Consider the following 25,292-nt stretch of genomic DNA (forward strand, 5'->3'; position numbering starts at 1 on the left):
AGCATCCAGCAAACTTTAACTCAAAAGCTCCCTTCAACCCCACCCCTTGGGAACCTGGGTCTTTAGGGTATAGTGGGGAAAAAAAAATCTCGATTTTCAACCCAGCTGCGGGGCTGCTGTGCTGCCCCTAGGGTGCCCTCCACTGGCCACAAGTGGGAGGAGGCGACATCAGAACAAAATGGTCTTTCTCCAAGGGGCAGGCTAGGGAATGATATGGCTATATCGTGAGTGTGTGCACATATGTAGCAACAAATCCCACCACAATGACCAAATATAAAGTACCAAAAAAATGTTATGAAAAAAATTCCAAGAATAAAAATCAGAGGTAACACACACACACACACACACACACACACACACACACAATAAAGCAAATGTTAGTTGTTCTTCGTTTTTTCTCAGCCCTTTGGGTCTCTGTCAATGAAACAAAAGGCAGTAACGTCAACAGTTGGGAAGCACCAAAGTCACGCTCTAAACACCTTTTAAAAGTAAACAGAAAGAATAAAGAACTACAACTCAGCAGCAACCAAACGACCTGATTAAGAAACGAGCAAAGGACTTGAATCGACATTTCTCTTAAGGTCACGAGTAGCCAGAACACAGATGAAAAGACGTTCAACATCACTGGTGGATCCATCAGGGAAATGCAGATCAAATCAGGCGTCTTACCTCTCAGGATCACTACAACCCAAAACCAACAGGGCAAAACAACAAAACAGAGAATAGCACGTCATCAAGGACGTGAAGAAACTGGAAGCTTCATTGGTGAGAGGATAAAGTGGCTGGTCTGGGGTCCCAGCTCAGCGGTGGAGCACTTGCCTTGAACGTGTGAAGCACAGGGTTCCATCCTCAGCACCACGTTAAAAAGACATGTATAAATAAAATAAATGAAGCTATTGTGTCCATCTACAACTAAAAACATTTTAAAAATAAATAAAGTGGTGTAGACATGAGGTATTAGGTCCAAGGCTTAGCATCTATGCAGCCATTTTAAATCCTTACCATAAGCTGCTTTCCCGCCCTAGAGGGGTACTTGCAAAGAAAACAAGAGTTAAAAGGTAACCTCTCCTTTCCACCCCTCACTAACCACCCCAGGAAGATCTCCTTACTTGCCCTGTCCTGTCAGCCCATCCTAAGTTCTATGCAAGCAGCTCGCACGAGCTCATGTGACCTTACGCAAGCCGTCCAAACCACACCATAAAATACCCAAGAGCTAAGTTCTTCCTGCCTCTCTCACTTTTTCCCAAGGGATGGCCTTTGTCAGACCCTGACTGGCAAATAAATCTTTCTATGTGCAATCTCTTCCCTGGTTCCTGCGTTGCTCGTCTGTGTCGCATTTTCCTTGCATGAGGGAAAACAGCAAACACAGTGTTTCTCCAAAAAATAAGTACATTTATGTTTGCTGTGCAACTCATTTCCGGAACTTTTTCATCTTGCACAACAGAAACCCTGTGCCCATCAACAATTCCCCATTTCCCTTCCCTGCAAACACCATCCTACTGTCTCTGTGAATTCCACTGTTTTAGATGGCTTATCTCATGTAATGAAATATCCTTGCAGTTATCTGCAGCATGTGTCAGAATTTCCTTCCTTTTTAAGATGGAATGCATCTGATGTGCAGACTGCATTTTGCATTGATGGACACTTGGTTTGCTTTCATGCTTTGGTTCTGTGAATGATGCTGTTATGAACTCGGGTATACAGATCCCTCACTAAGACCTTGCCTTCAATTCTTATGGCTACAGACCCAGAAGTGGACTTGCTGGATCATCTCCCCTACAAGTCACCTAGCACCCCTCCAACCCCCACACTCCCATTCTCTCTCCCCTGAGGAGGGCAAATGAACTTGAACCAGTGGGCCCTTGAGGTACATCCTCTGTGTGGCTCCCATGGACATGAGCACGTTAGTAAGCGTGCATGCCTTTCTCCTGTTAATTGATTCCAGATCATCTGGACAAAGACCCAAACCTTTAGAGACGAAGGAGGAAGTCTCCTGGCCTCTACACCTGCATCCCCACAGATGGAGCAGCCCGGCGGAGAGGTAGAAGTACCCTCCCATACTCCAGCTGTCTGGGTGGTAGGTGGGCCCAGGAGGAGACAGCCCTTTGCATAAAGCCCATGTGGCCTGGGTTTCAAAGTCCCTCAAACAAACCTGGAGGGAGATGTGGAGAAGCAGACAGAAAGTCACCTCCATACTGACAGGAGAGACCCCAGCATACTTCTCCATTGAGTTACTTTGTAATTTTTTCCAACATGCACCCTAAAAGGGGGACCTTAACTGTCCCTTTCAAGGTGGCGTATGCGACACTGTGAGAACCGACTGTTTTCTGTCCACAATATCACACTATGAGACATGCATAGAAATGGCTTTTCATCTGATAACGAGGAAAAGATCCCAACACAGCTTAAATCAAGCTAACACATCACTCTCCTGGCAGTTAATTGGATCGTTTTATTAAAGTAGATTTGCTTAAACGAAGGGGAAAATATGTTCTCACTGACCATTGAAATTAAAGCAAAGGTGCTGGTAAGAAGTCACCGTGGATCATCGCCCTCCTCGTGAGCACACAAGGCTGGGCGGCACTCCGCAAGGGACGCTGCAGCTCCTCCGGCCCAAGTCTCTCCTTGGCAAAGATCCGCGTCCAGCTGCTCGGGTTCTGCGCACGCGCGGCCCCCAGGGCCCTGGTGGCTCAGGGCGCAAGGCGTTGAGGTAGCTGACTTTGCTTTGTGCGGCAGTCCTGTGGGCGCTCTTGACCAGCGGGTGAACGCCCCTCGCGGGAACCTCTGGTTTGGCACCCCTGCAAGGAGTGCCCTCCTGCGCCCCCAGTCTGCATTCTGCCCAGATTCTACGGCTTCAAATCCAGGGGGCTGCTTTCTTCATCCCCGGGTGGCTGAGGTTTTAACTGGCTGCTGAGTGTTAGGAAGGAATATCTCAGGCCACCTGCCATGCTGAAAGGAAGGGAAAAAGTGAGAGTCAGTCGCTGGGAATTCCACGTGCTGCCGCCACAGCTGCTGACCACCCTTACAAGTACAGTCAGCTTGATCTGGAGGACTTTTCTCAGATCTCTGGGGGGGTCTTCCGTGAGTCTGTGGGTTTCTTGATGAGAATTTCTCTTTTTATTTACAAACCCTTGGGAAAAAAGGGAATCCAATCTAATAGGGAACCTCAGAAAGAAAATAAGCTCTTGTTTTTTAATCAGATAAACCACATTCCATTATCTTAAAACAGCACCGTGTCTGGCCCAAAAATGTCTTTCGAAAGTCTGCTAGTAAATCTCACAGCGTCTTTTGGAGTACAACACTTTGAAGGCCCGAGTCAATGAACCCACTGGCAGGGGAAGACAGATAACTGAGGCAACCACTCTTTGGGGAAGATACAGGAATCAAATTCAGATCCTGGCCAGGTGAATTTTTATGACACATGCCCCCCCCCCAGGAGTTCACATGAGGAGTTATGTCATAAAAATAGAGGAACAAGAGCTGGACTGCAGCCCGTGGTACAGCACTTATTTGCCTGCCATGCAGGAGGCCCGGGGTTTGCTCATCGAGAGAGAGAGAAAGAGAGAGAGAGAGAGAGAGAGAGAGAGAGAGAGAAAGCAAAACCATAGAGGAACTGAGCGATAAGTAAAACTATTTTAGAAACTGTAATATCATAATACTTGCCGGCTTAAAATGAATCAGCTCTCTTTGCTCTTTGGTTTATGACATTAATCATATTAAAATGATGATTTTATTCATATTTATTTTAAAAGGAGTTCATTTAAAAATGTCACTCACCAAATATTTAACCCTACAAAGTTTAACAGGGAGAAAATGTAGTCTCCACCCACGAACATGCCAATGTAGGCAACGGATACATTCTGCAAGAAGAGAGAGGATCTGTCACTCCAAGTAAAGGATGGCGGGGGAGCAGGTAGAACTGGCAGAATCTGAGGCGGGACATTCTGCTTTGCATGGAGTCTTGTCGATGGCAGATTTTCATGACCGTTCAATAGATGCATTTAAAAACGTCACAAGTGGCTTTATAAAGAAATGAAGTAAAATATGATATAACAGAAAACTGCATTATTCTCTGCACCCCCTCCCTCTGAAGAGTTGAATTGTAATCAGCTTATCAGATCCCATCTTTTGATCGAGTGGTGAATTTTATTCATATTGACCCTAAAGTTGAACAAAGTAGAGGCATCTAAAAATTCCAAGCAGCACTGTGTCTGCTACATTCTAGGCGACCTCGGGCAGCTGACGGACAGACAGGTCTAGGGTCAAGGAGACCTTTCCTCCCTCACTCCAGGAGGCCCAGGGAATAAAAAAACAAAGAGCCTATGGAAGAGAATTCAGAGCACCCCCACGCTGTCCATCTGCACGGGTGTGGGTCCAGATGCACACGCACACACTGCCACCCAATGATCCGCAATCACAACGGAGCAGGTTAAAAACTGTCCTTCCCAGGATCCCCTTCTTCCCAGGTCTTCCAGAAAACGAAACTGTAGATCGCAAGGTGATCACAAATGTTTGGATTTTTTTTTCCTCCACTTCCTATTTCATTTCCCCGGTCGCCCCCAATGTAAAAGTAATCATTTGTGTCCCTTTCTAAATGGGCAGGCCCTCCCTGTCTGATGCATCAGGGGATTCGAGGGAGTGCCCACCCAGAAGGGGCCACCCAGACCCGCTGCAGACAGCACGAGGAGCCTCCTCACTAGCAGCACAGCCGCGCTCGGCTTCTGCCTGCGGTTGGGACGGGCTCCCCGCCCGCCCGGCTGCTCACCGCCAGGCCCCTCCACTCACCTTGATGGCGCCAACCACCGCTGTCGTCAGGGCCGAGTTGTAGTAGCTGCACAGGACCGTGGAGTACATCAGTAGGAACCTGAGTCCAAGAAACCAACAGCTGAGCTGAAACCAGCCCCGGCCATGCTGGGGGGGCGACAGGTCGGGCAGAGTCGGCAGCGGCCCCCACACCAGAACTCTGAACGACAGGAGGGACAAGTATGTGTCCCACCCAGGCCGAGGACACCTCGTCGTCCGACCTGTCACAGGAAAGTGGCCCAGCTGAGCGCCAGCCTCACCCCCTCAGCTGGAATCACCCCCGTTCTCTCCAGGCAGCCCCGTTAGTGCTTCCACATCACAGGAAGGAGACTGTTTCGCCGCCTGAATCTTCCACGTGGCGCTACATGACCAAGTGGTGTGGGCCCTCTGGGTGACTCAGAACCACCTGCTGCCCTTTCCACACACTGGGATGCCCAGCAGAGGTCCCCATTCCACTGGCCTGAGGGGGAGCCCCAGCCACAGGTCATATAAAGTTCCACAGGTGATTCTCGTCCAGCACCGAGGACGTGGGCCTTAGGAGAGAAAATCAGCCGAGCTGGCGCTTCAGACAAAGAAAACCAAAATTATAGACCCCCCTGCCATGGTGCTCCTGCACCTGTTACCAAGGTTAATTCAAGCACTGAACGCTGAGTACTGGCACGCACTTATCAACAAAATGACTACGGGATTGTGACCAAGGGCCAGACAGGAAAACAAATAAACACAGGGAAAAGGACATGGAATTCAGTCAGAGGTAAAGCAGTGAGTTGATTCTTATCAAGTACTGAAGGAAATCAGCCAGGACGGAAGTGGGGTGCAAAATTCCACCCGCCCACGTCACATGGGTAAATGTTGAAGGGATTAAAATCGAAACTGGCTGAGAAAAAACTTGAAAAGTACACAGAATGCAGAAGACGTGTGGGGTTGTAAAGCTAAATCCTGGGTGGAAGGCATGAGCTTGGACCCACCGTTAACAGAGCGGGCACACCTGGGCAGGTAAGAGCTTCCAGGTGCCAGGCTCAGATCTCCAACTGTTACCAACAGAATCAGCATCACAGACCTCAATGCTGTGACCGCTCTTGGCCTGGATGTATTTTCCACTAGGACTGGTAGAGGGGAAAAAAATAGAGATAAGTCCCATCAAAATTTACGTTAGGTGGAGTGATTAGTACCGAACTTCAAGTCTGTAACCTTCAGAGTAATGTGTGAGCTGGTTATTAGGTAATCAAAACAAGTTCGAGGACTCGATGGTTTTAATTTGAAATATGTAACAGATATTAGACTCGCAATTTTAATTTGAAAGGACTAAGAGTTGGAGTAAACCTGGTCACAGCATTCGAATATTTTATTTATTCTTTTTAAAATTTATTTATTTATATGTGGTGCTGGGAATCAAACCCAGTGCCACACACACACACACACACACACACACACTAGGCAAGCGCTCTACCACGGGGCTGCAAACCTAGCCCTGGATGTTTTCTTTAAAAACTGATGGACAGGCTGGGGTTGTGGCTCAGTGGTACAGCGCTTGCCTAGTGTGTGTGAGGCACTGGGTTCGATTCTCAGCACCACATATAAATAAATGAGTAAAATGAAGGTCGATCAACATCTAAAAAAATATATTTAAAAAAAAAATGCTGATGGACGGGTTGGGGATATAGCTCACTGTCCCCAGCAGGACAAAAACAAAAAACTAATTGGCCACATTTCCAAGTTTGCTTTATTGGATCTCAAAGAGCTACCCAAGTGCATAAAGAAACCTATTAGCTTTGAGAGTCAGCCCTGGGGGTTGGAATTGTGGAAGAAAAATCAGCAGATCACAATTGTAAATGTGGTTTAAAACGTTTAAAATTGTTGAGCTCACTGAGTTGTGAATGGAAAGAATTCACAGTAAAATGTTTAGTAGATTTCAATCAGTTCAACTTGAGTTAATAAACCATGAATCAAATAATGGAAGTCGATGTCTTCACTGTTATAGAAAAATTACTAGCTTTACAAGCAATGTATTGAGGCGATAAACTTGGAAGATAAAGAAAATCTGTTCTAAAATTGTTACAATTTAATGAATTCCATGTTAATTTAGAGAACTGTAATAATCTTTCTCATGCCTAAAATGAAAAGATGTGAAACTCAATGTGATGTCACTGAGCGTGGGCATGCCTTGGCCTTGAGAAGCTAATTCACAGCTCAGAGTCCAGAAAAATAAGAGGTGTCCAGTCCCTGGGAGTACAGGGCAGGCTGCCACCTGCAGCCTTTTGAAATTTGAGCACAGCCTTCAACCAAGAAAAATCATGAATGCCCTTGTTTTTATTTTTGCTTTAAAAATCTCAATTCTAAGGTTATGATCATGCAACACTGGAAACCAACTGCTTCTTAATGAAACCACCTGGACTTGCATTCAGAACCTCTGGATGTGACCGAAGATCTAGTATCCATTTACCAGGAGAGTAGGCAGCAGTCTTAGTGACAGAAGGCTTCCAGACAGAAAGGCTGCATTTCACAATATGCCCACTAGATGTCCTCAGAGAGGGAGACTAGAAACCAAAAAAGTAGAACATTTCAATTATTTTTAAAGAAACTATTTCTATATGCAAGTAAGTACCTGCGCAGCACCCTGGATAAGACCAAGCAAGGCTTTGAACTAAAAGAGCCTCTACTAACTCCACACAAAGGAAACCATGCCACTTGTAACCTCAAAAACAACATCAGCAGTTTTGATTTTAGATTAACAAAAATGCAAAGATGTTTTAAAACACTGCTGAATTCTAATTTTTTTTTCCATTTTAAATCATTATGTTGTCCCTGTACATTTGAAAAATAATGGCACATTATTATGCACATTTTTCAGATACTAACTGCCAGCTGAGAGTTGAGGCTTAGAGGGCCCCCAGGAGTAGGGGGGCAGGTGGAACCCCAGGGCCTGAACCCCTGATCGAAGTGTCCTCCTGCTTCTGAAAGTGGCATAAAAAAGAACCGGTTGACCCGAGCTTCTCTGGCACTATCAACTCGCATGACCTAGCTCACCTTACTGGTTACCCTTCCCGCACCGGCACACGGAGAAATTCAACACCAACATCCAAATAATAAAAGGCCACTTTACACCCTCCCGCCGGCCACCATGGGACCACCTAGATTTCATCCAGGTTTCAGGCTCGTAGCACCTCCCCAGCGGAGGCCACAGGCACTGGGCCTATCAACCCGAAGCAGGCCAGCTGCTCTGATCCCAATAACTTCTGTGTCTCGGAGATGGCCACAAAGGCCCTGCCCACGTCCCAGAGGAAGGCAGGCTGCGCAGAGGCCAGGAGGAACCTGACCTTGCTGGGTTTCCTCACCCGCTCTCTCAGCCCTGGATCCTGCCCTTCTGCCCAGTCACATTCCTACAGGGCCGTCCACGTCTACACAATGAAGTCACCGTTAAGAATCCAAAAGGCCCAATTAGAATGGCGATTTTCAAGAACACAAGCAACAACAGGTGTTGGCGAGGATGTGGTGAAAAAGGAACACTCATACATTGCTGGTGGGGCTGCAAATTAGTGCAGCCACTCTGGAAAGCAGTGTGGAGACTCCTTAGAAAGCTTGGAATGGAAACACCATTTGACCCAGCTATCCCAATCCTTGGCCTATACCCAAAGGACTTAAAATCAGCATACTACAGAGATACAGCCACATCAATGTTCATTGCTGCTCAATTCACCATAGCCAGATTGTGGAACCAACCTAGATGCCCTTCAATTGATGAATGGATAAAGAAAATGTGGCATATATATACAATGGAATATTACTCTGCAATGAAGAATGATAAAATTATGGCATTTGCAGGCAAATGGATGAAATTGGAGAATATCATGCTAAGTGAGATAAGCCAATCTCAAAAAACTAAAGGACGAATGATCTCGCTGATAAGCTGATGAGGACATAGAATGGGGGGTGGGAGGGGTTAGCATTAGGTTTAGGGTTAGGTTTAGGGTTAGGGAGTGTGGTAAGAATGAAGGAAAGAAGGACTGTATAGAGGGAAAAGAGGGGTGGGGGGGGAAGGGAAAAAAATAATGAATCAAACATCATTGCCCTATGTAAACATATGATTACACAAATGGTATGCCTTGACTCCATGTAGAAATAGAGAAACAATATGTATCCCATTTGTATACAATAATAATTTAAAAAAAAAGATAGAATACTTTTGCTACAGATGATTGCCTTTTGATGGTTAGATAATTTTATAGCTAATTGAATAGAAAAGATTTTGATGGAATGATAGATTATTATATAGTGGGCAATTCCATTTTCCCAAAGAATAAGAAAAAAATAGATGTTTACTTCATGTTTCCTGCATGAAAAAATTTCCTTGGCCCAAATTTTTTTGAGCTCTGATTTTAAAACTTTTGCAACATTTTGATTAAGTTTACTTGTCAATATGCTGAAGCCCAGTACCATTGCATTTAACCTTTGGCAGTTTTTTAAAAAAGCCAAATGGATAATAATCCAGTAATTTTAATAATGCCACTATTAAATAAGTAAATTAAAAAATTGCAAACTATCAGCAATGCGAAGAAAGAGCCTACAGAGTAGGAGAAAATCTTTGCCAATCATACTTCAGATAGAGCACTAATCTCCAGAATCTATAAAGAACTCAAAAAACTACACCAAGAATGCAAATAATCCAATCGACAAATGGGCTAAGGAAATGAACAGACACTTCACAGAAGAAGATCTACAAGCAATCAACAAACATATGGAAAAATGTTCAACATCTCTAGTAATAAGAGAAATGCAAATCAAAACCACCCTAAGATTCCATCTCACCCCAATTAGAATGGCGATTATCAAGAATACAAGCAACAACAGGTGTTGGCGAGGATGTGGGGAGAAAGGAACACTCATACATTGCAGGTGGGGCTGCAAATTAGTGCAGCCACTCTGGAAAGCAGTGTGGAGATTCCTTAGAAAACTTGGAATGGAACCACCATTTGACCCAGCTATCCCACTCCTTGGCCTATACCCAAAGGATTTAAAATCAGCATATTACAGAGATACAGCCACATCAATGTTCATAGCTGCTCAGTTCACAATAGCCAGATCGTGGAACCAACCTAGATGTCCTTCAATTGATGAATGGATAAAGAAACTGTGGTATATATATACAATGGAATATTACTCTGCCATAAAGAATGATAAAATTATGGCATTTGCAGGCAAATGGATGAAACTGGAGAATATCATGCTAAGTGAGATAAGCCAATCTCAAAAAACCAAAGGAAGAATGATATCGCTAATAAGTGGATGAGGACACATAATGTGGGGTGGGAAGAGTTAGTGTTAGGTTTAGAGTTAGGTTTAGGGAGGGGGGCAAGAATGGAGGAAGGAAGGACTGTATAGAGGGAAGAGAGGGGTAGGAGGGGTGGGGGGAAGGTAATAAAAAAAAGTAAAAAAATAAATAAAAAAGAGAAGAAAAAAAAGAGAAATCATAAAACATTTCAGAACAATAAAAAAAAAAATTGCAAGTACCAAGTACAGCTACCATCTAGTTTTCAGTTCTTACCAAAACCCATTAAACCCAAAGGGATAAAATGTCCATTGTGAATATGTACAGAATATTGGACAAGACTTACACAGAAAGTGTACTAATATTTGAATGATGTTTTTCCCCTCCAAAACTCATTTTGGAATTTGTTGGCCATTGTGGCAGTGTTAGCAGGTAGGGAAAAAAAAGAATCCAAAAGGACAGGACCCGTGGGGCTCTGTACAGCAGAACTCACGGAGGTTTACAGGAAGGACAAGAGCACACTGACCACCGGCCATGAGGGAACCTCAGGGATAGAAGCTCCTGCACTGGGGCCCTTCCAGATCGCACCCCAAGTGTCTCTTCATCCGGGTGTTCATTTCTGTCCTTTAAAATACCCTTTATAATACGCTGGTGAGTGCATAGTGTTTCCCTGAATTCTCTGAGACATTCTAGCACGTTACTCAGACTCCAGGAGCGGGTTGTGAGAACCCCAGTTGTAGCCAGTTGGAAGTTCTGGGTTTGCCGTTGGGTCTGAAGTCGGGGAGATCTGGGGGACTGAGCCTTCTGACACTACCTCCAGGTAGACAGTGTCAGAACTGAAGTGAATTAGGGGACACCTGCTAGTGTCCACTGCAGAACTGATGGCTTACTTGCTGGTGGGGAGAAACTCCCACACTCTAGGAGGTCGCAGAAGTGATCTGTGTTGTGAGGGTGAGTTTGTTTTTTCCACCCAGAACCCAGGCACATTATTCTCTTATCATTCTAGCGTTCAAAGAATTTCAAGTACCCTAGCTTCCTCTTCTCTGGGAAGAACTTCATCCAACCCCAGGACCTTGTCACATGCCAGATACACAAGGTCATGGATAAATATGAAGGATTTTTCTGAAGCATTAATTTACCACTAACATCTTCCCAGTCAGAAGATGGAATTATTCATACCCATGACATGCTGTTACTCCCATGACCCGGAAATCAGCAGGATCTTGTTTTCTCCTGTTCCTGTGTCTTCAGAAGTCTGAGTTGAAAATATGAAAATAGGGCAGTTTTTGTGCTGTGACTAGGCAAAATTTGATACTTTGGGGTTTCAATTAAGGAATACATTACTGCTTCAGTAGAATCAAAGGGCCTGCTACTGGAGCAGAAACCGATTAGGATAATCCTCTTGGGACCCAGGGGGCTGGTGCCAGCCACTGGAAGAAACCAACTGGAACCTGTAATTTCTCAGCAATATTAAAAAGACCTGCAGAGCTAGCTTTTCAAAAATCGAGTCTGTCGACCCAAATCCCGGTTTATGTTTTACCTTGGCACTAAGTCATCTTGCCTCCCATAATCCAGTTCGCTCTCCTGAAGCAGCTTCACTCCAGGTAGCTTCACGCCATCGACTGTCTTTACAAACCTCTGACCGCATCGGGTGCTGTTTCCCGACGCTGAGTCCTTTGCCACAAATCAAAAGCAAATCAAACATCGGTCCTCTTACCATGTCAGTGACTCCTTAATGTACTCTCTTTTAAAGTGCACTAATTTTTCAATTATATTTTCAACTGAGAACAGAGTTCTGGTTGTTGAAAAAAGCAAGTTTGGCATGCAAACTTCAAAGCAGTGAGACGAACCCAGAGGCTGAGCCCGTCCCCCAAACACGAGGGTGTAGTCAAGCTTGCAGAGGCTTCCAGGGCGGTGCAGAGGCAAAGAGTCCGACTCATGGCGGTGGCTTGGAGAATCTGTAAGGAAAACCCACCAGGCCAAAATCAAAGCTTCCTCCCACAGCAGTCCTAGAACGAAAACGCAGCCACGGAGGGTGGAGTGTGTGTGAGGGAAGAAAAACGGCTATATACAGGTAGGGCCGGATCTGCCCCAAGTGAGAGAGGACACCAAACTCAGCAGGCCGCCTCCAGAAAGAGAAAGAGTAACAACGAAAACGGACCTGGGGACACACTCCTGTAACCTGGCTGTGGAGGCTGAGGCAGGGGGATGGCAAGTTCAAAGCCAGCCTCAGCAACCTAGAGAGACCCTATCTCAAAATAAAATAGAAAAAAGGGCTGGTATTGTGGTCAGTTGTTAAACACCCCTGGGTTCAATCCCTGGTTCCAAAAACAGAAAAAAAAAATAACCAGCATTTCTTATTGGACATATTCTATGTGTTCGGCACATTATCTTTACTATTAAATCACTCGATTCATGTAACTTCATCCCTGTGAATCAGGTACTTTAGCTCATTTTAAAGAAAAGACAACTGAGGCTTGGAGAGGTTACATAACTTACCCAAGAACCCACAACTAATAATAAGTGGTAAAGCTAGAATTCAAACCCAGATCATCTGATTCATCGGATTCCACAATTCAGGTCCTTAACTGAGGAATGACACCATGATTTTAGAGTCTCCTCTAGACCCACTTCAAAAACTGGCATCTATTTAGTTTTTAATCCTTAAAGTTGGATGGAAAGTCGAAGTGTTAATGATTTTGTCATGTTCTCTGATTTATTTACAACACCGATAGCTTCATGACATTTCATGTATAATGACTACTGAGAGTAAATGAATAACTGTGACCGAGAGAGAGTGCTTGTTATCTAAGAAGCCCCTTAGTAAAGGGGGGAGCAATGCATGGTCTCACACACAGCAGAGTCCAGCCCCGAGGGACAAGCCCCTGAGTGGCAGCTCATAGCAGGGCCTGCCACCGCATTACCCACTGAGGGCGGCTGACTTCAGAGGGCTTGCTTCTGGATTTCTTTCATGCCATGTGTTCTGGTTTAGAGAGGAATATCCCCCCAAAAGGCTCCTGTGTCCATGCAGGAATATTCACTGGATCGTGAGAGCTGGAACCTAACCAGTCCACCCTCGTCTCAGCGGACTGGGCGGTAACTGTAGGCAGCTGGGCCTGGCTGGAGGAGGTGGGTCACCGGGGGCTGCCCTGGAGGGTCAGCTTCCCTCTGGCCCTTCCCGCTCTCTCTCTGCTCCCGAGCCACCCTGAACTGAGCAGAGCTCCTCCACCAGGCCTTTCCGCCATGATGTCCTACTTCACCTGGGGCCCAGGGCAGTGGAGGCAGCCCACGGACAGGACCTCCGAGGCCAGGAGCCGAAATACATTTTTCCTCCTCCCAGTTGTCCTTGTTGGGTATTCCGGGCACAGCAACAAAAAGCTGATTAACATGCCATGATTAAATGGTAAAGTCAAGCAACAAGTTTCTTATCAAGTTTATGATGAAATGAGAAAAGACCGGAACCTCAGTCAGGACAAGAAACTGGGCTGAGTGTATGTGGTAGGAGTTGGGCTTTTTGGTTTTGTTATTGTTGTTTAATCAAAGAGTAAAATAGAGAGAGAGTGAGAGAGAGAGAGAGAGAGAGAGAGAGAGAGAGAGAGAGAGAGAGAGATGGTTTGACAAAGGGTGACTCGTAAATGTGGCTTTTTTTTTTCTAGGTTAAATGGTCTCAGTCAACAACAGGGAAATCTACAAACATTTAATTTAACTTATGCTTCCAGCAATGGCTACGTACTCTAAGGACCCTCCCACTACAGAAAAATCAATGTCTGGAAAGGACACATCATTTGAGACATTGTCAGTCTTAGGAGTCACCCCCTTATAAAGCAGACAGTAGGAACAGGATGGGGACCGTAAGGTAGGGACCATAAGGTAGAGACTGTAAGGTAGGGACCGTGGTGCCACAGCACCATCTGAAACCTGGGACTAGGTCCACACTCCAGGTGGGGGAGGGCCACGGAGCCAGACCCTCAGCGTGGCTGGACTTGGGCAAGCCCAAGGTGACCCCTGGCTATAAGTAAAAGCAAAATCAATTTGTCCCTGTAGGAAAGTTTCTCAAATTCCCAGTTTCAGGACACAGGACTGATTGAGATGAAGCAAGATGCTCACAATCACAGGTCACCAAACACAAAGGAAAGCAAACAATGACAAGTACCTAAGACAAAAACTCAGGCTGAATTTCTCAAGAACTGAAGATATTGGAAATTCATTCTATGAAGCCAGAATCACACTCACACCAAAATCAGATAAGGACACATCAAGGAAAGAAACTACAGACCTATATCCCTGGTGAACTTACATGCAAAAATACTTAATAAATGTTAGCAAGTTGTGTTCAACAACATACTAAGATTACACACCACAACCAAGTTAGTTTTATTCCAGAGACGCGAGGAGGGTTTAATATATACAAATCAATAAATAAAATTCATCACATTAACAGAATTAAGGCCAAAAATCATTTAGTAATCTCAGTAGTTGCTGAGGAGGCCTTTGACAAATTCATCACCCATTCATGATAAAAACACTGAAGAAGTTTTAAGGAACCTACCTCGCCATTATTTAAAAAAAAAAAAAAACAGTGCAGCCAGGTGCCATGGCACACACCTATAATCCCAGCAGCTCAGGATGCCAAAACAGGAGGATCATGAGTTCAAAGCCAGCCTCAGCAATGGTGAGGCCCTAAGCAACTCAGCAAGACCCTATCTCTAAATAAAATACAAAATAGGGCTGGGGATGTGGCTTAGTGATTGAGTACCCCTGAGTTCAATCCCTAGTACCAAAGCAAACAAACAAACAAAGATAAAACCTCATAGTAAATGGGAAGATACTGAAAGCATTTACTTTAAAATCTGGTTCAAGTCAAGGATGTCCACCCTCACCATTCCTATTTAACACAGTGCTGGAAATTCTTGCCAGAGTAATTAGGCAAGACAAGGGAATAAAAGGGATAAAAATAGGAAAGGAAGAAGTTAAATTATCACTGCTTGCAGATGATATGAACCTATACCTAGAAGAACCAAAGAATTCCACCAAAAAACTGCTAGAACCAATAAACAAATTTGGCAAAGTAGCAGGTTACGAAATCGACATACAAAAATCTATAGCTTTCCTATATACCCACTACAATTCTGCTCAGAAATAAGTCAAGAAAACAATTCCTTTCACAATAGCCTCAAAAAAAATGAAAAAATAATTAAATAAAACACCTAGGAATGAATCTAACCAAGGAGGTGGAAGACCTCTACAATGACAACTAAAAACACTGAAGAAAGAATTTGGAAAAGACACAAGACGCTGGAAAGATCCCCCCATGTTTGTGGTTAGGCAGAATTAACATTATGAAAATGGCCATATTACCAAAAGCAATAAGCAAATTTAATACAACTCCCATCAAAATACTAATGACATTCTTCACGGAACTAGAAAAAGCAGTCCTAAAACTCACGTGGAAGAATGAAGGACAAAGAAGAGCCAATGCAAAGCTGAGCCAAAAGAGCGAAGCTGGGGGCGTCACAACACACACACATCCTACAGAGTGACAGTGACAGAAACTGCACGGTACCGGCAAGAGAAGAAACCAGACACAGAGACCAACGGTGCACAGAGGCAAACCAAAACACCCACCTCCATCTGATCCGTGACAAGGTGGCTAAACATGCACTGGAGAATGGACAGCGCTTTTAATCAATGGTGCTGGGAAAGCTGGTTATGCATATGCAGAAGGACGCAACTGGACCCTGACCTCTCACCCAGCACAAAAGTCAACTTAAAATTGATCAAAGACCTAGGAATTGGAAGAGAAACTGTACGACTACTAGAAGAAAACACAGGGCCAACACTCCCGCACGTAGGCACGGGTGGCGACTTCCTCAACAGGACCCCCTAAAGCTCAGGAAATAATGCCAAGAGTTAATAAAGGAGATGGCATCGAATTAAACAGCTTCTGCACAGCAAAGGAAACAGTTAGGAATGTGAAAGAGAGAACCCACGAAATGGGAGAAAATCTTTGCTAGCTACTCTTCTTTTTTTTTTTTTTTTTTTGGGGGGTGCTGGGGATTGAACCCAGGGCCTTGTGCTTACAAGGCAAGCACTCTACCGACTGAGCTATCTCCCCAGCCCCTGCTAGCTACTCTTCTGACAGGCAGTTAGTACCTCCAATACACAAAGAACTCAAAAAATCAAATAACCCAGTTATCAAATGGAAAAATTAAATAGTCACTTCTCGAAAGAAGAAATACAAAAAGGGCCAACAACATGAAAAAATGCTGAACATCATTAGCAATTAGGGAAACGCAAACCTAAACTACACTGAGATTTCATCTCACACCCTTCAGAATGGCAGTCGTGAAGAATATAAATAATAAGGGGCTGGGCTGGGGCTTAGTGGCAGAGCACTTGCCTAGCACGGGTGAGGCCCTGGGTTCAAGTCTTGGCACCGTATATAAATAAATGAATAAAATAAAGGTCAATCAACATCTGAAAAAATATATATAAAAAAATATATGGGGGGGTGCTGGGGCTGTGGCTCAGTGGCAGAGCACTTGTCTAGGCGCTGGGTTCAGTCCTTAGCACCACATTAAAATAAAGGCATGCTGTCCATCTACAACTACAAAGAAATTTTAAAAATATATATACACATATATATGGGGAAAAAAATTTTTTTTTTTTTTTTTTTTTTGCAGTACTGGGGATTGAACCCAGGGCCTCCCTAGCCCGAAAAATTTTTTTTAAAGACTATAAATAATAATAAATGGGACTGGAGATATAGCTGAGTTGGTAGAGTGCCTGCCTTGCATGCACACGGCCCTGGTTCAATCCCCAGCCAATAATAATAATAATAATAATAATAATAATAATAATAATAAATGTTGGCAAGGACATAAAGAAAAAGGAACACTTTTACACTGTTTGTAGGGTTATAAATTAGTGCGATCACTATGGAGATCAGTATGGAGGTTCCTCAAAAGCCACCATATGACCCAGCTATACCACTCCTTGGTATTTATCCTGAAGAATTAAAGTCATCTTACTACAGTGATACATGCTACCCATGGTCACAGTGGCACAATTCACAACAGACAAACTATGGAACCAGCCTATGTGTCCATCAATGGATGAACGGATAAAGAAAATGTGGTAGTGACACACGATGGAGTTTTATTCAGCTACAAAGAAAAATAAAATTCTGTCATTTGCAGGAAAATGGATGGAACTAGAGACCACTGAATAAGTCAAATTCAGAAGCTTAAGGGTTGTATGTTTCCTCTCATATGCAGAAGCTAGAGAGGAAAAGAAAAGAAAGATGGAGGGTGGATCTCATGAATATCAAAGAGGAAAGAGACCAAGGGGCAGGAGGTGGTGAGGGAGGAGAAAATGTTGGGGAGGATATTGGTCAAATTATATTGTTATTAAAGTAAATTATTAGTAAATAATTCAAGTAGGGCAAAAGAATAGACATGTTGTGTGTGCATGTACAGATATGTAAGAACAAGTCCCATCAATATGTACAACCATAATGTACCAACTTAAAAATGGGGGGCAGAGGAGAAAACCCAGACCAGAACTCCAGGTACTGGAATCATCTGACACAGAATATAAAATAACTATGTGGGTAACATTTCAAGAAATAAAAGGTAGGGGCTGGGGCTATAGCTCAGCGGTAGAGCACTTGCCTAGCATGAGCGAGGCACTGGGTTTGATTCTCAGCACTGCATGTAAATGAATAAAGGTCCATCAACAACTACAAAAAAACTTTTCTAAAAAAGAAAGGGTATAATCACAAAGATCACTAGTGAAAGAATGTTAGGAATGAATAGATAAGTTTGAGGAAAAAATATCTGTGGAACTTTTATAAAAAGAATATAAAATACTTAAAATTAAAAACTTTAATAACAGGATAAACATTAAATTAGACACAGTTAAAGAGAGAATTAATGAATGGAAGATACACATGAATGCTTCTCATACAACAATACTAGATGTAATTACAATCAAGTTTGAGAATTAAAGTACTGATCAAAGAAATCATGAATTGTCTTAGTCCATTTACACATAATGAAAATTGTAGTATTTGTGGTAAAAAATAAAAAATAAAATAAAAATTAAAAATAAAGGGTAAATTCATCTTTCTTCATAGGATAAAACCTTTTGATGAGTAATCCCTGAGACAGTAATTGAAAGACCCTTTCCATATGGGTTGAGACGGATTCCTGTGTACGTGGAGCCTGGCTTACTTCTCTCGAGGGGAAAACTGCAGAGTTAGAGAAGGGGAAGAAGGGGTATTGCTGATGTTTCCTGTCTATTCTTTTACCCTACTTGAATTATTTACTAATAATTTACTTTACTACTCAGGCACAGGAAGTTTCCAAGTTTTCAGAAGATTTGAAAGGACACAGGTCCCACGGCAGCCTGGACATCTCTCCTCAGAAACTTTCCTGAATACTGCCAGTACAGCCTAGAGGAAAAGGCTGTCGTTGCTGTATATTTATGTGAGGAATGGCTCTTAGAAAACCAGGTCATGGTGACAAAGACAAAGACCTGACAAGGTTGAGATGTCAGCTGACTTCATTTCAGATGAACCTTCAGAAATGAATAGGCAATGTCATATTTTGGGGGTTGAATGTGATATCAGCATCACTTTCAAAGTCAGAACAGTTTAGTGCTTGCTTCTGGCCTTTTGGACTGAGCTCTCAGTGTCCTGATTGTGGTCAACCCCTTTGCTGCAGGATCCTCGTACCCGCAGAGCATTGGTTCCAAGATCCCTGTGGATACCAACATCCACAGATGCCAAGTCCCTTACGGAAAATGGTGGAACGTTTTTATAAAACCTCTGCCCATCCTCCCACGTACTTTAAACATCTCTAGGTCACTTACAGTGCCTCAGACAATGTAAATACAATGTGAATACTTAAACTGAATTGCTTAGAAAATAACGACAAAAATGAAAAGTTGATCATGATCAGTATAGACTCGATTTTTCCAAGTATTTTCTATGCACCTTTGGTTGAGTCTGCAAATGCAAAACCTGTGGTACAGGGAACGGAATGGACTTTCTAGAGAAATGGAGAAACCTGGTCAAAGGGATTCTGACAGAAGAAGAGAGACAAGATTTGACTTGTCAAGAGACAGCACTGACCAACACTTCTACTTATCTATGGTTTCTTACCCCAAAAAACAGGAAAGAAGAAACTGCATGACAAACAGGACATTCTTCCACTGGTTGAATTCAGTAGCCTATTGTTAAAAAGATAAGAACCAATGATTAGATTAATGCCATTGCAGTTCAAACCTGCTGCTTTGCCCAGACTGTGTGTCTGGGTACAAAAACAATCTTTCCAAAATGAAAATCCAATTTCAAAAGTCCTAGGTCACACGAGTTATGTGACAAAGGACAAATCTACTTCCCTCCCTGAATCTTGGGTTCATTTTACAGAATGGGAAATCTGAGAAAAAGCCTTCCTCCACAGGTTGACGTGAGGATGGAATGAAATTGAACTTCACTGGTGGCAAGTTCAAAAAAATCAGTAATATCGGCAAGAAAAGTTTAAGTTCACAGACTGTTTTCAAGAATTTACATCATGAACAAGTGAACTAGGGTTTGCAATCAAATAATTGGAGTGAAGAAGACAGTAGACAAGTTTAAACAACGCTCTCAAAATGACAGGTGACAATAAGAAGGAGTATTTTATTGATGATTTTTCCCTTGCCTGCATCTACACTGATTTTTTTTTTTTTTTTTTTTTTTTTTTTTTTTGGAGCAGGGACTGAACCCAGGGCACGTAACCACTGAGCCAGGTCCCAGCCCTTTTCACCTTTTATTTTGAGGCAGGCTTAAGTTGCTTAGGGCCTCCCTAATTTGCTGAAGCTGGCTTTGAACTTGCAGTCCTCCTGCCTCAGCCTCCCGAGTTGCTGCAATGACAGGCATGTGCCATCTCGCCGGGTTCAAACCCAATCTTAAGGTGACTCAAGGCTGTACATAAGCAGGTGCTCATAACATGCTTACAGCGAAGTCCTGTTCACGTTCAGAGTAAGACTGTTAGCCAAGTTTTAGTAACTGCATCATCTGAAACTATTTAAACAGGGTTTCAAGTTGTTATTTCAAATTTTTAAACAATTACAACGGAGTTCTCTCCTCCAATTGGTACAACCTTGTCAGGCTTTGCAGACATTGATTCATTGGTAATACTCCACCCCCACCTCCTATCCAAAAGATATACAAAAACTCAGAAAGGCAAGGACGTAGGTTTTCTCTCATATGTGGAAGCTAGGTAGAAAAAGGGTAGTAAAAAAGGAGGAATCTCATAAAAAATAGAAGGGAGACCAGCAGAATGGAGGAAGGAGACCAGGGAGCTGGGGACCAAGGAAATGGGAAATCCTGGGGGACAGAAGAGGCCAAGTTACATTGTTACACTGTGTGTGTGTGTGTGTGTGTGTGTGTGTGTGTGTGTGTGTGTGTAGGAACACATGACAACGAGTCTCTGGCTTGTGTTTAATTATAATGCACCATAAAAATGTTTAAATGAAAACAAAAGGAAAAAGTAGACTTTAAGCACTGATAATGGTTGCAACTGGGCACATGGGGTTTATTCTCTAAAGTTCTCCATGTGTTTCAAGTTTCCATCATTAAAAAACAAAACTTTTTAATGCCTGCTTGGGAGCCTAGGGTGCAGCTCAGTGGTAAAGCACAAGCTTAGCATGCGAAGCGCTGGGCATGTCGACGCTTCGCCAGCCTCAGTTTCTATAGGTTTCAATTTTGTTTCTGTGGTTATAATGAGGCTGAGTGGGCATGGTGGCACACACCTTTAATCCCAGCTACTTGGGAGGCTAAGGCAGGAGGATAATAGATTCAAGGCCAGCCTGGGCAACTTAATAAGAACCTGTCTCAAAATAAATAAAACAGAGTCTCACTAAGTTGTTTTAGTGCCTAAGTTGCTGAGGCTGGCTTTGAACTTGTGATCCTCCTGCCTCAGTCCCCCGAGCTGCTGGAATTTCAGAACAGATAAATTCCAGTGATTCAAAAGAAAAACTCATTTCTATACTGAAACAGACACACCACCAGGACCACTTTGTTAGAGAATTCATAATTTTGTGTAAGGTTGCTGACACTGAACTTGGTTTAAAATGGACTAGTGATGGGTGAAAAATACATTGTGTTTTCAGACATCTTGTCCTGCTAGAGAGGCACTGGGAGGAGAGGAACTTGCTCTATCTTCCAACACTCTGAACTCACAGTGAGTCCCAGGTTCACACAATGTTCCTGTTACCCAAAACAGAGGGCTCTTTAGCAAAATGGTGCCTCTTGGTGGGTTTTGATGTAAACACGTGGAAATGGCCATTCATCCCTGGGGATTTGACTACCAAGCCCTTCTGTAGTTTCCAACTTCTGGGAGAAGAACTGTCTAATGAGAAATGTAGTTGAAGGAAGAACAATAAACCTGGCCATCTACCCCAGGAGTCCAAAGCCTGCAGCCACCCAGAGTCCTTCAGAGTCAAAAGGGCTGCAAATGTGATTCACTTCAATGACCATGCTTATTGTTACACACAGAAGAACTGTTTTGTCTGTGGGAAAACAGCTGCTGCACAGAAGTCCCCTGAACTGGCCACCCCAGTACGGCAAGGGGAGGGTTAACGCCTGGCCAGAAGTGGGTTGGTGAGTAGAGGCACCTGATGTGATTTTACCACCACACCTCATTTCCTACATGAACTTAAACATCACCTCTCAGATACGGGCAGAAGTCATTGAAGCTGGCCAAGCATGGTGACACTCTCCTGTCATCCCAGCAGCTCAGGAGGCTGAGACAGGAGGATCAAGAGTTCAGAGCCAGCCTCAGCAACTTAGTGAGGCCCTGAGCAACTCAGTGACACCTGGTCTCTAAATAAAATATAAAAAGGGCTGGGGATGTGGCTCAGAGGTTAAGCACCCCTGGGTTCAATCCCTGGTACAAAAAAAAAAAAAAAAAAATCATAGAAGTTGTGGGACTCACAACTTATTTCTGGGTCAGAGCATGCAACCCTGGAGGCTGCCATTATGAATGTTAACGTGGGGAGTGGTCACTCCCTGGGAAACCTGTCCTCTCCCTCCCAGTGGGTCTGATACCTGACTAGTGACTGAGCATCCCTTATCTGAAATGCTTAGGACCAGAAGTGCTTCAGATTTCTAATTTTTAAAAAAATTTAAAATGTGGCATATGTGCAAAAATTACTAAGACATCTTAGGAATGGGACCCAAGTCTAAACATGAAATTCACATGTGTTTTACATATATATACCTCATTCACATGTAGCCTGAAGGTAATTTATGCAATATTTTTAGTGTGCCTACATTTTTACTGTGACCCATCACAAGAGATTTGGGTGTGAAATTTTCCACTTGTGGTTTGCAGCTGGCACTCAAAGTTTTACATTCTGGAGTGTTTCTATTTCGGACTCGGATGTTCAGACAGAAACGCTGGACCTGTACTAATTTACTGTTTTATTTGTCTTGCATGAAAACACAGTAGCTAAGTTAAGCATGGCCAATTCAGAAAGAACCAGACCTTTCAACCGTCAAATGCAGACCCTAGAAGGTTTAGATGTAAAAATGGTATGATGTCTGGGGTTTCTTTTAAAATACTGCAGAGGCGGGAAAAGATAGAATCAGCATAGCGAAACGCCAGGAAGCTAGGTGACAGAGAGATGACACTTTGTGGAATTATTCTCCTTAATTTGTGTATGTTTCAAAGTGTCCATGATAAAAATAACAAATAAGCCCATTTTTAAACTATCGAAAGTTTCTTCCTAAGGAAATTTCCTTCCTAAGCTTTCCCAGGGACCCTCCCACCAGCAAAGGAGGACTCAAACTCAGATTTGGATTATTGTTTTCCAAAAATTTTCAAGTCCTGAGTCCCTGTCCACTAGCGACGGCCACCTCCCGCGTGTCTGAAGATAAATGCCAAGGCAGGGACGGGACCAAAGGTATTAAACACCAGGCAAATCAAACAGCTTTTGATTTTCTTTTTGTTCTGTTTTTGAGATGGACTCTCACTCTGTTGCCCAGGCTGGTCTTGAACTCCTGGGCTGTTCCTCCCACCTCAGCCTCCAGAGTAGCGGGGACTATGGGTGCATGGCACCACGCCCAGCTCTCAAACATAACACTCTATGTACCTTCCTGGTAATCCTAGCTATCTTTACTAATTTTTTTTTTTTTTTAATTTCAGTGAGTACCAAATGTTAAATATTAAAATTCTAAAAGATGGCTAAGTAAAGTTACATGACTACTACCAACTTACCTGTTGAAGGTCTCCGGTGGAGACACTAATAATAAGAGTTGGAATAATCATGAAGCAGGCATTATAGAAAAGCACCCCATATTTCCCTAGTTCCTACAAAAACAAAGAAAACCCCACTGATTTTTAGAATTACAAAGCATTAAATTTCCTGCAACTATTTATAGAACTACATATTTACCCACCGTTAGAACATGCATTCTGACCAACTCTTTATTGGAATATTTTCAGCAAATGTCCAACGGAAAATGCTCCATTTCAATCGTACTATGATTTCAGAGTAAATATTTGTTTTACACCAAAAACTACAGACAAGGTGGATGAAAAGAAAAGGCACCCATGGCTGGCATCCTCAGGGTGTGAGCTTTTCTTTTTTAAAGCATGTTAATCAAAATGAGAACAAAGTAGATAAAAAAACGTTAACATAAACAACTCCTTTAAAACATCTGCCAGTCTCCACTGAAGAACCTGCTGTATTTGCTTCTGCAGAAGTGGCCACACATCTCACCACCAAACAAGGGTGACCTGTTGTGGTTTTTTTAAAAGGCAACAAACATGTTTTTGTAAAACCCAAAGAAACAAATGGCCATACAGATTTTTTTAAAAAAGGCTTATAAAGGAGCCCGTGAGAGGGGACTCCCTCATTCAACACAAAGAACCAGGACAAAGGGCAGATGCCTCACCCTCTCAGCTCCTGGAACTGCTGGGGCCTCCACGTGGGCAGAGCCAGGCCAGAAAACGCCTGGGTCCCTGCTCCCGGGATCAGAGGAGGCAGCTCCTGACACGATCCTTTCCAGTCTGCCCAGGTCAGAGGAGAGGAAAGCAGGTGTGGAGAAGCTAAGGTTCAAAGTCACAAAACATGCCCTGTCCCGACTCTGCCCGCCGTGGTCACTGATGACCGTGCTGAGAGGGATGAAGGTGCCCGGCAAACTGCCTGCACATTCTGACTGTGCCTCTCACTCCATCCTTTCCCCTCCTCTCATGTCACCCCCAATTCTCCAAAACTGGGAGTAACAAAAACATATGCAGAGAAGATAATTGAGGAAATGAGTCATCGATCCCTCTTATTACATAAATTAAGTGATGTGCCAACTGTACCGATTCGTTTCCATTTTTCACATCATCTTGGAGGCCAGGTGGTAAAGCCTACAGCCCTGGGAGGGAAGATCTGGTACCTTTGGGTCCATTTTCTGCTTGGTGTATACTCCATTGGCTGCCGTGAAGATATCGTTTAAGAATACAATGATGTAGCCTTCCAGGTTAAAAGCAAGGTCAGACCTGGTAGGGAGAACGGAAAGGGAGGTGGGTTACTCAGAAGCTCCTCTCTTGGCCTCAAAGCCTGCCTGCTTTTCCTTTTCCTAATCAGAGCCACGTCCAAAGCCGGTAGCAACCTAACAACATTTCTGTGGCACATTTTCCCTTCTCTGCTGGAGAATGGTTCATTTTTATTTGCTTCCAGACAAAAACAAAACCAGCCAATCAAGTGGTTTCAACTTACAGCCAAGGACTTTAACCTCCTGCGGGCCCTTTCTTTTCTGTCTGGAAATCAGCATGATAACTGGTGAGCCCTGACTTTTCTAAGGGACCGATCCACCAATGGCTTTGCTTATTGCAGTGAAAAGGGCCATCCCCAGGGGACACCCCTGTGGGACAGCTGGGGAGTGACTGAGCAAGAGGGCTGTATGAGGACATGGCACTTCCATCTGCTGCCTAAACAGTCCCTGGTCCATCAAAAGGACAAGGCAGATATCCACGTGTCCAGGAAACTCTTCCGAGGCTTCTTTAGTCCCATGGTTTTGAAACAATATTTTTAAAAAATAATGGCAGTATAAAAATGTTTGGGGGATATGACAGGGATTAGACAGAGAACAGTAACAGATACATGATGTGATTCACACACCTCCACTTCATCCTTACAGACAATACCAGACTCAGGTCATCATTCATAAATATAAACT

At 43.5% G+C, this 25,292-nt stretch overlaps 1 protein-coding gene across 6 annotated transcripts in view; it reads right to left on the bottom strand.

Moving 5' to 3' along the window:
* Nucleotides 1-2,438: 2,438 nt before the first annotated feature.
* Slc35d2 (solute carrier family 35 member D2) overlaps nt 2,439-25,292 on the bottom strand; it is a 53,496-nt gene continuing 30,642 nt past the window's right edge. Inside the window, exons 7-12 of one of the 6 annotated variants that reach the window (XM_047526864.1) lie at nt 24,510-24,612; nt 23,338-23,430; nt 19,236-19,303; nt 4,786-4,963; nt 3,778-3,860; nt 2,439-2,949 (exon numbers count right to left, since the gene is read on the bottom strand). In XM_047526864.1, the coding sequence (XP_047382820.1) occupies nt 2,847-2,949; nt 3,778-3,860; nt 4,786-4,963; nt 19,236-19,303; nt 23,338-23,430; nt 24,510-24,612 (628 nt within the window). In that variant the 3' untranslated portion in view covers nt 2,439-2,846. The other 5 variants (XM_047526866.1, XM_047526865.1, XM_047526868.1 and 2 more) reach the window with 5 other exon arrangements.

This window comes from Sciurus carolinensis, chromosome 15, assembly GCF_902686445.1.
Source record: "Sciurus carolinensis chromosome 15, mSciCar1.2, whole genome shotgun sequence".
NCBI lineage: Eukaryota > Metazoa > Chordata > Mammalia > Rodentia > Sciuridae > Sciurus > Sciurus carolinensis.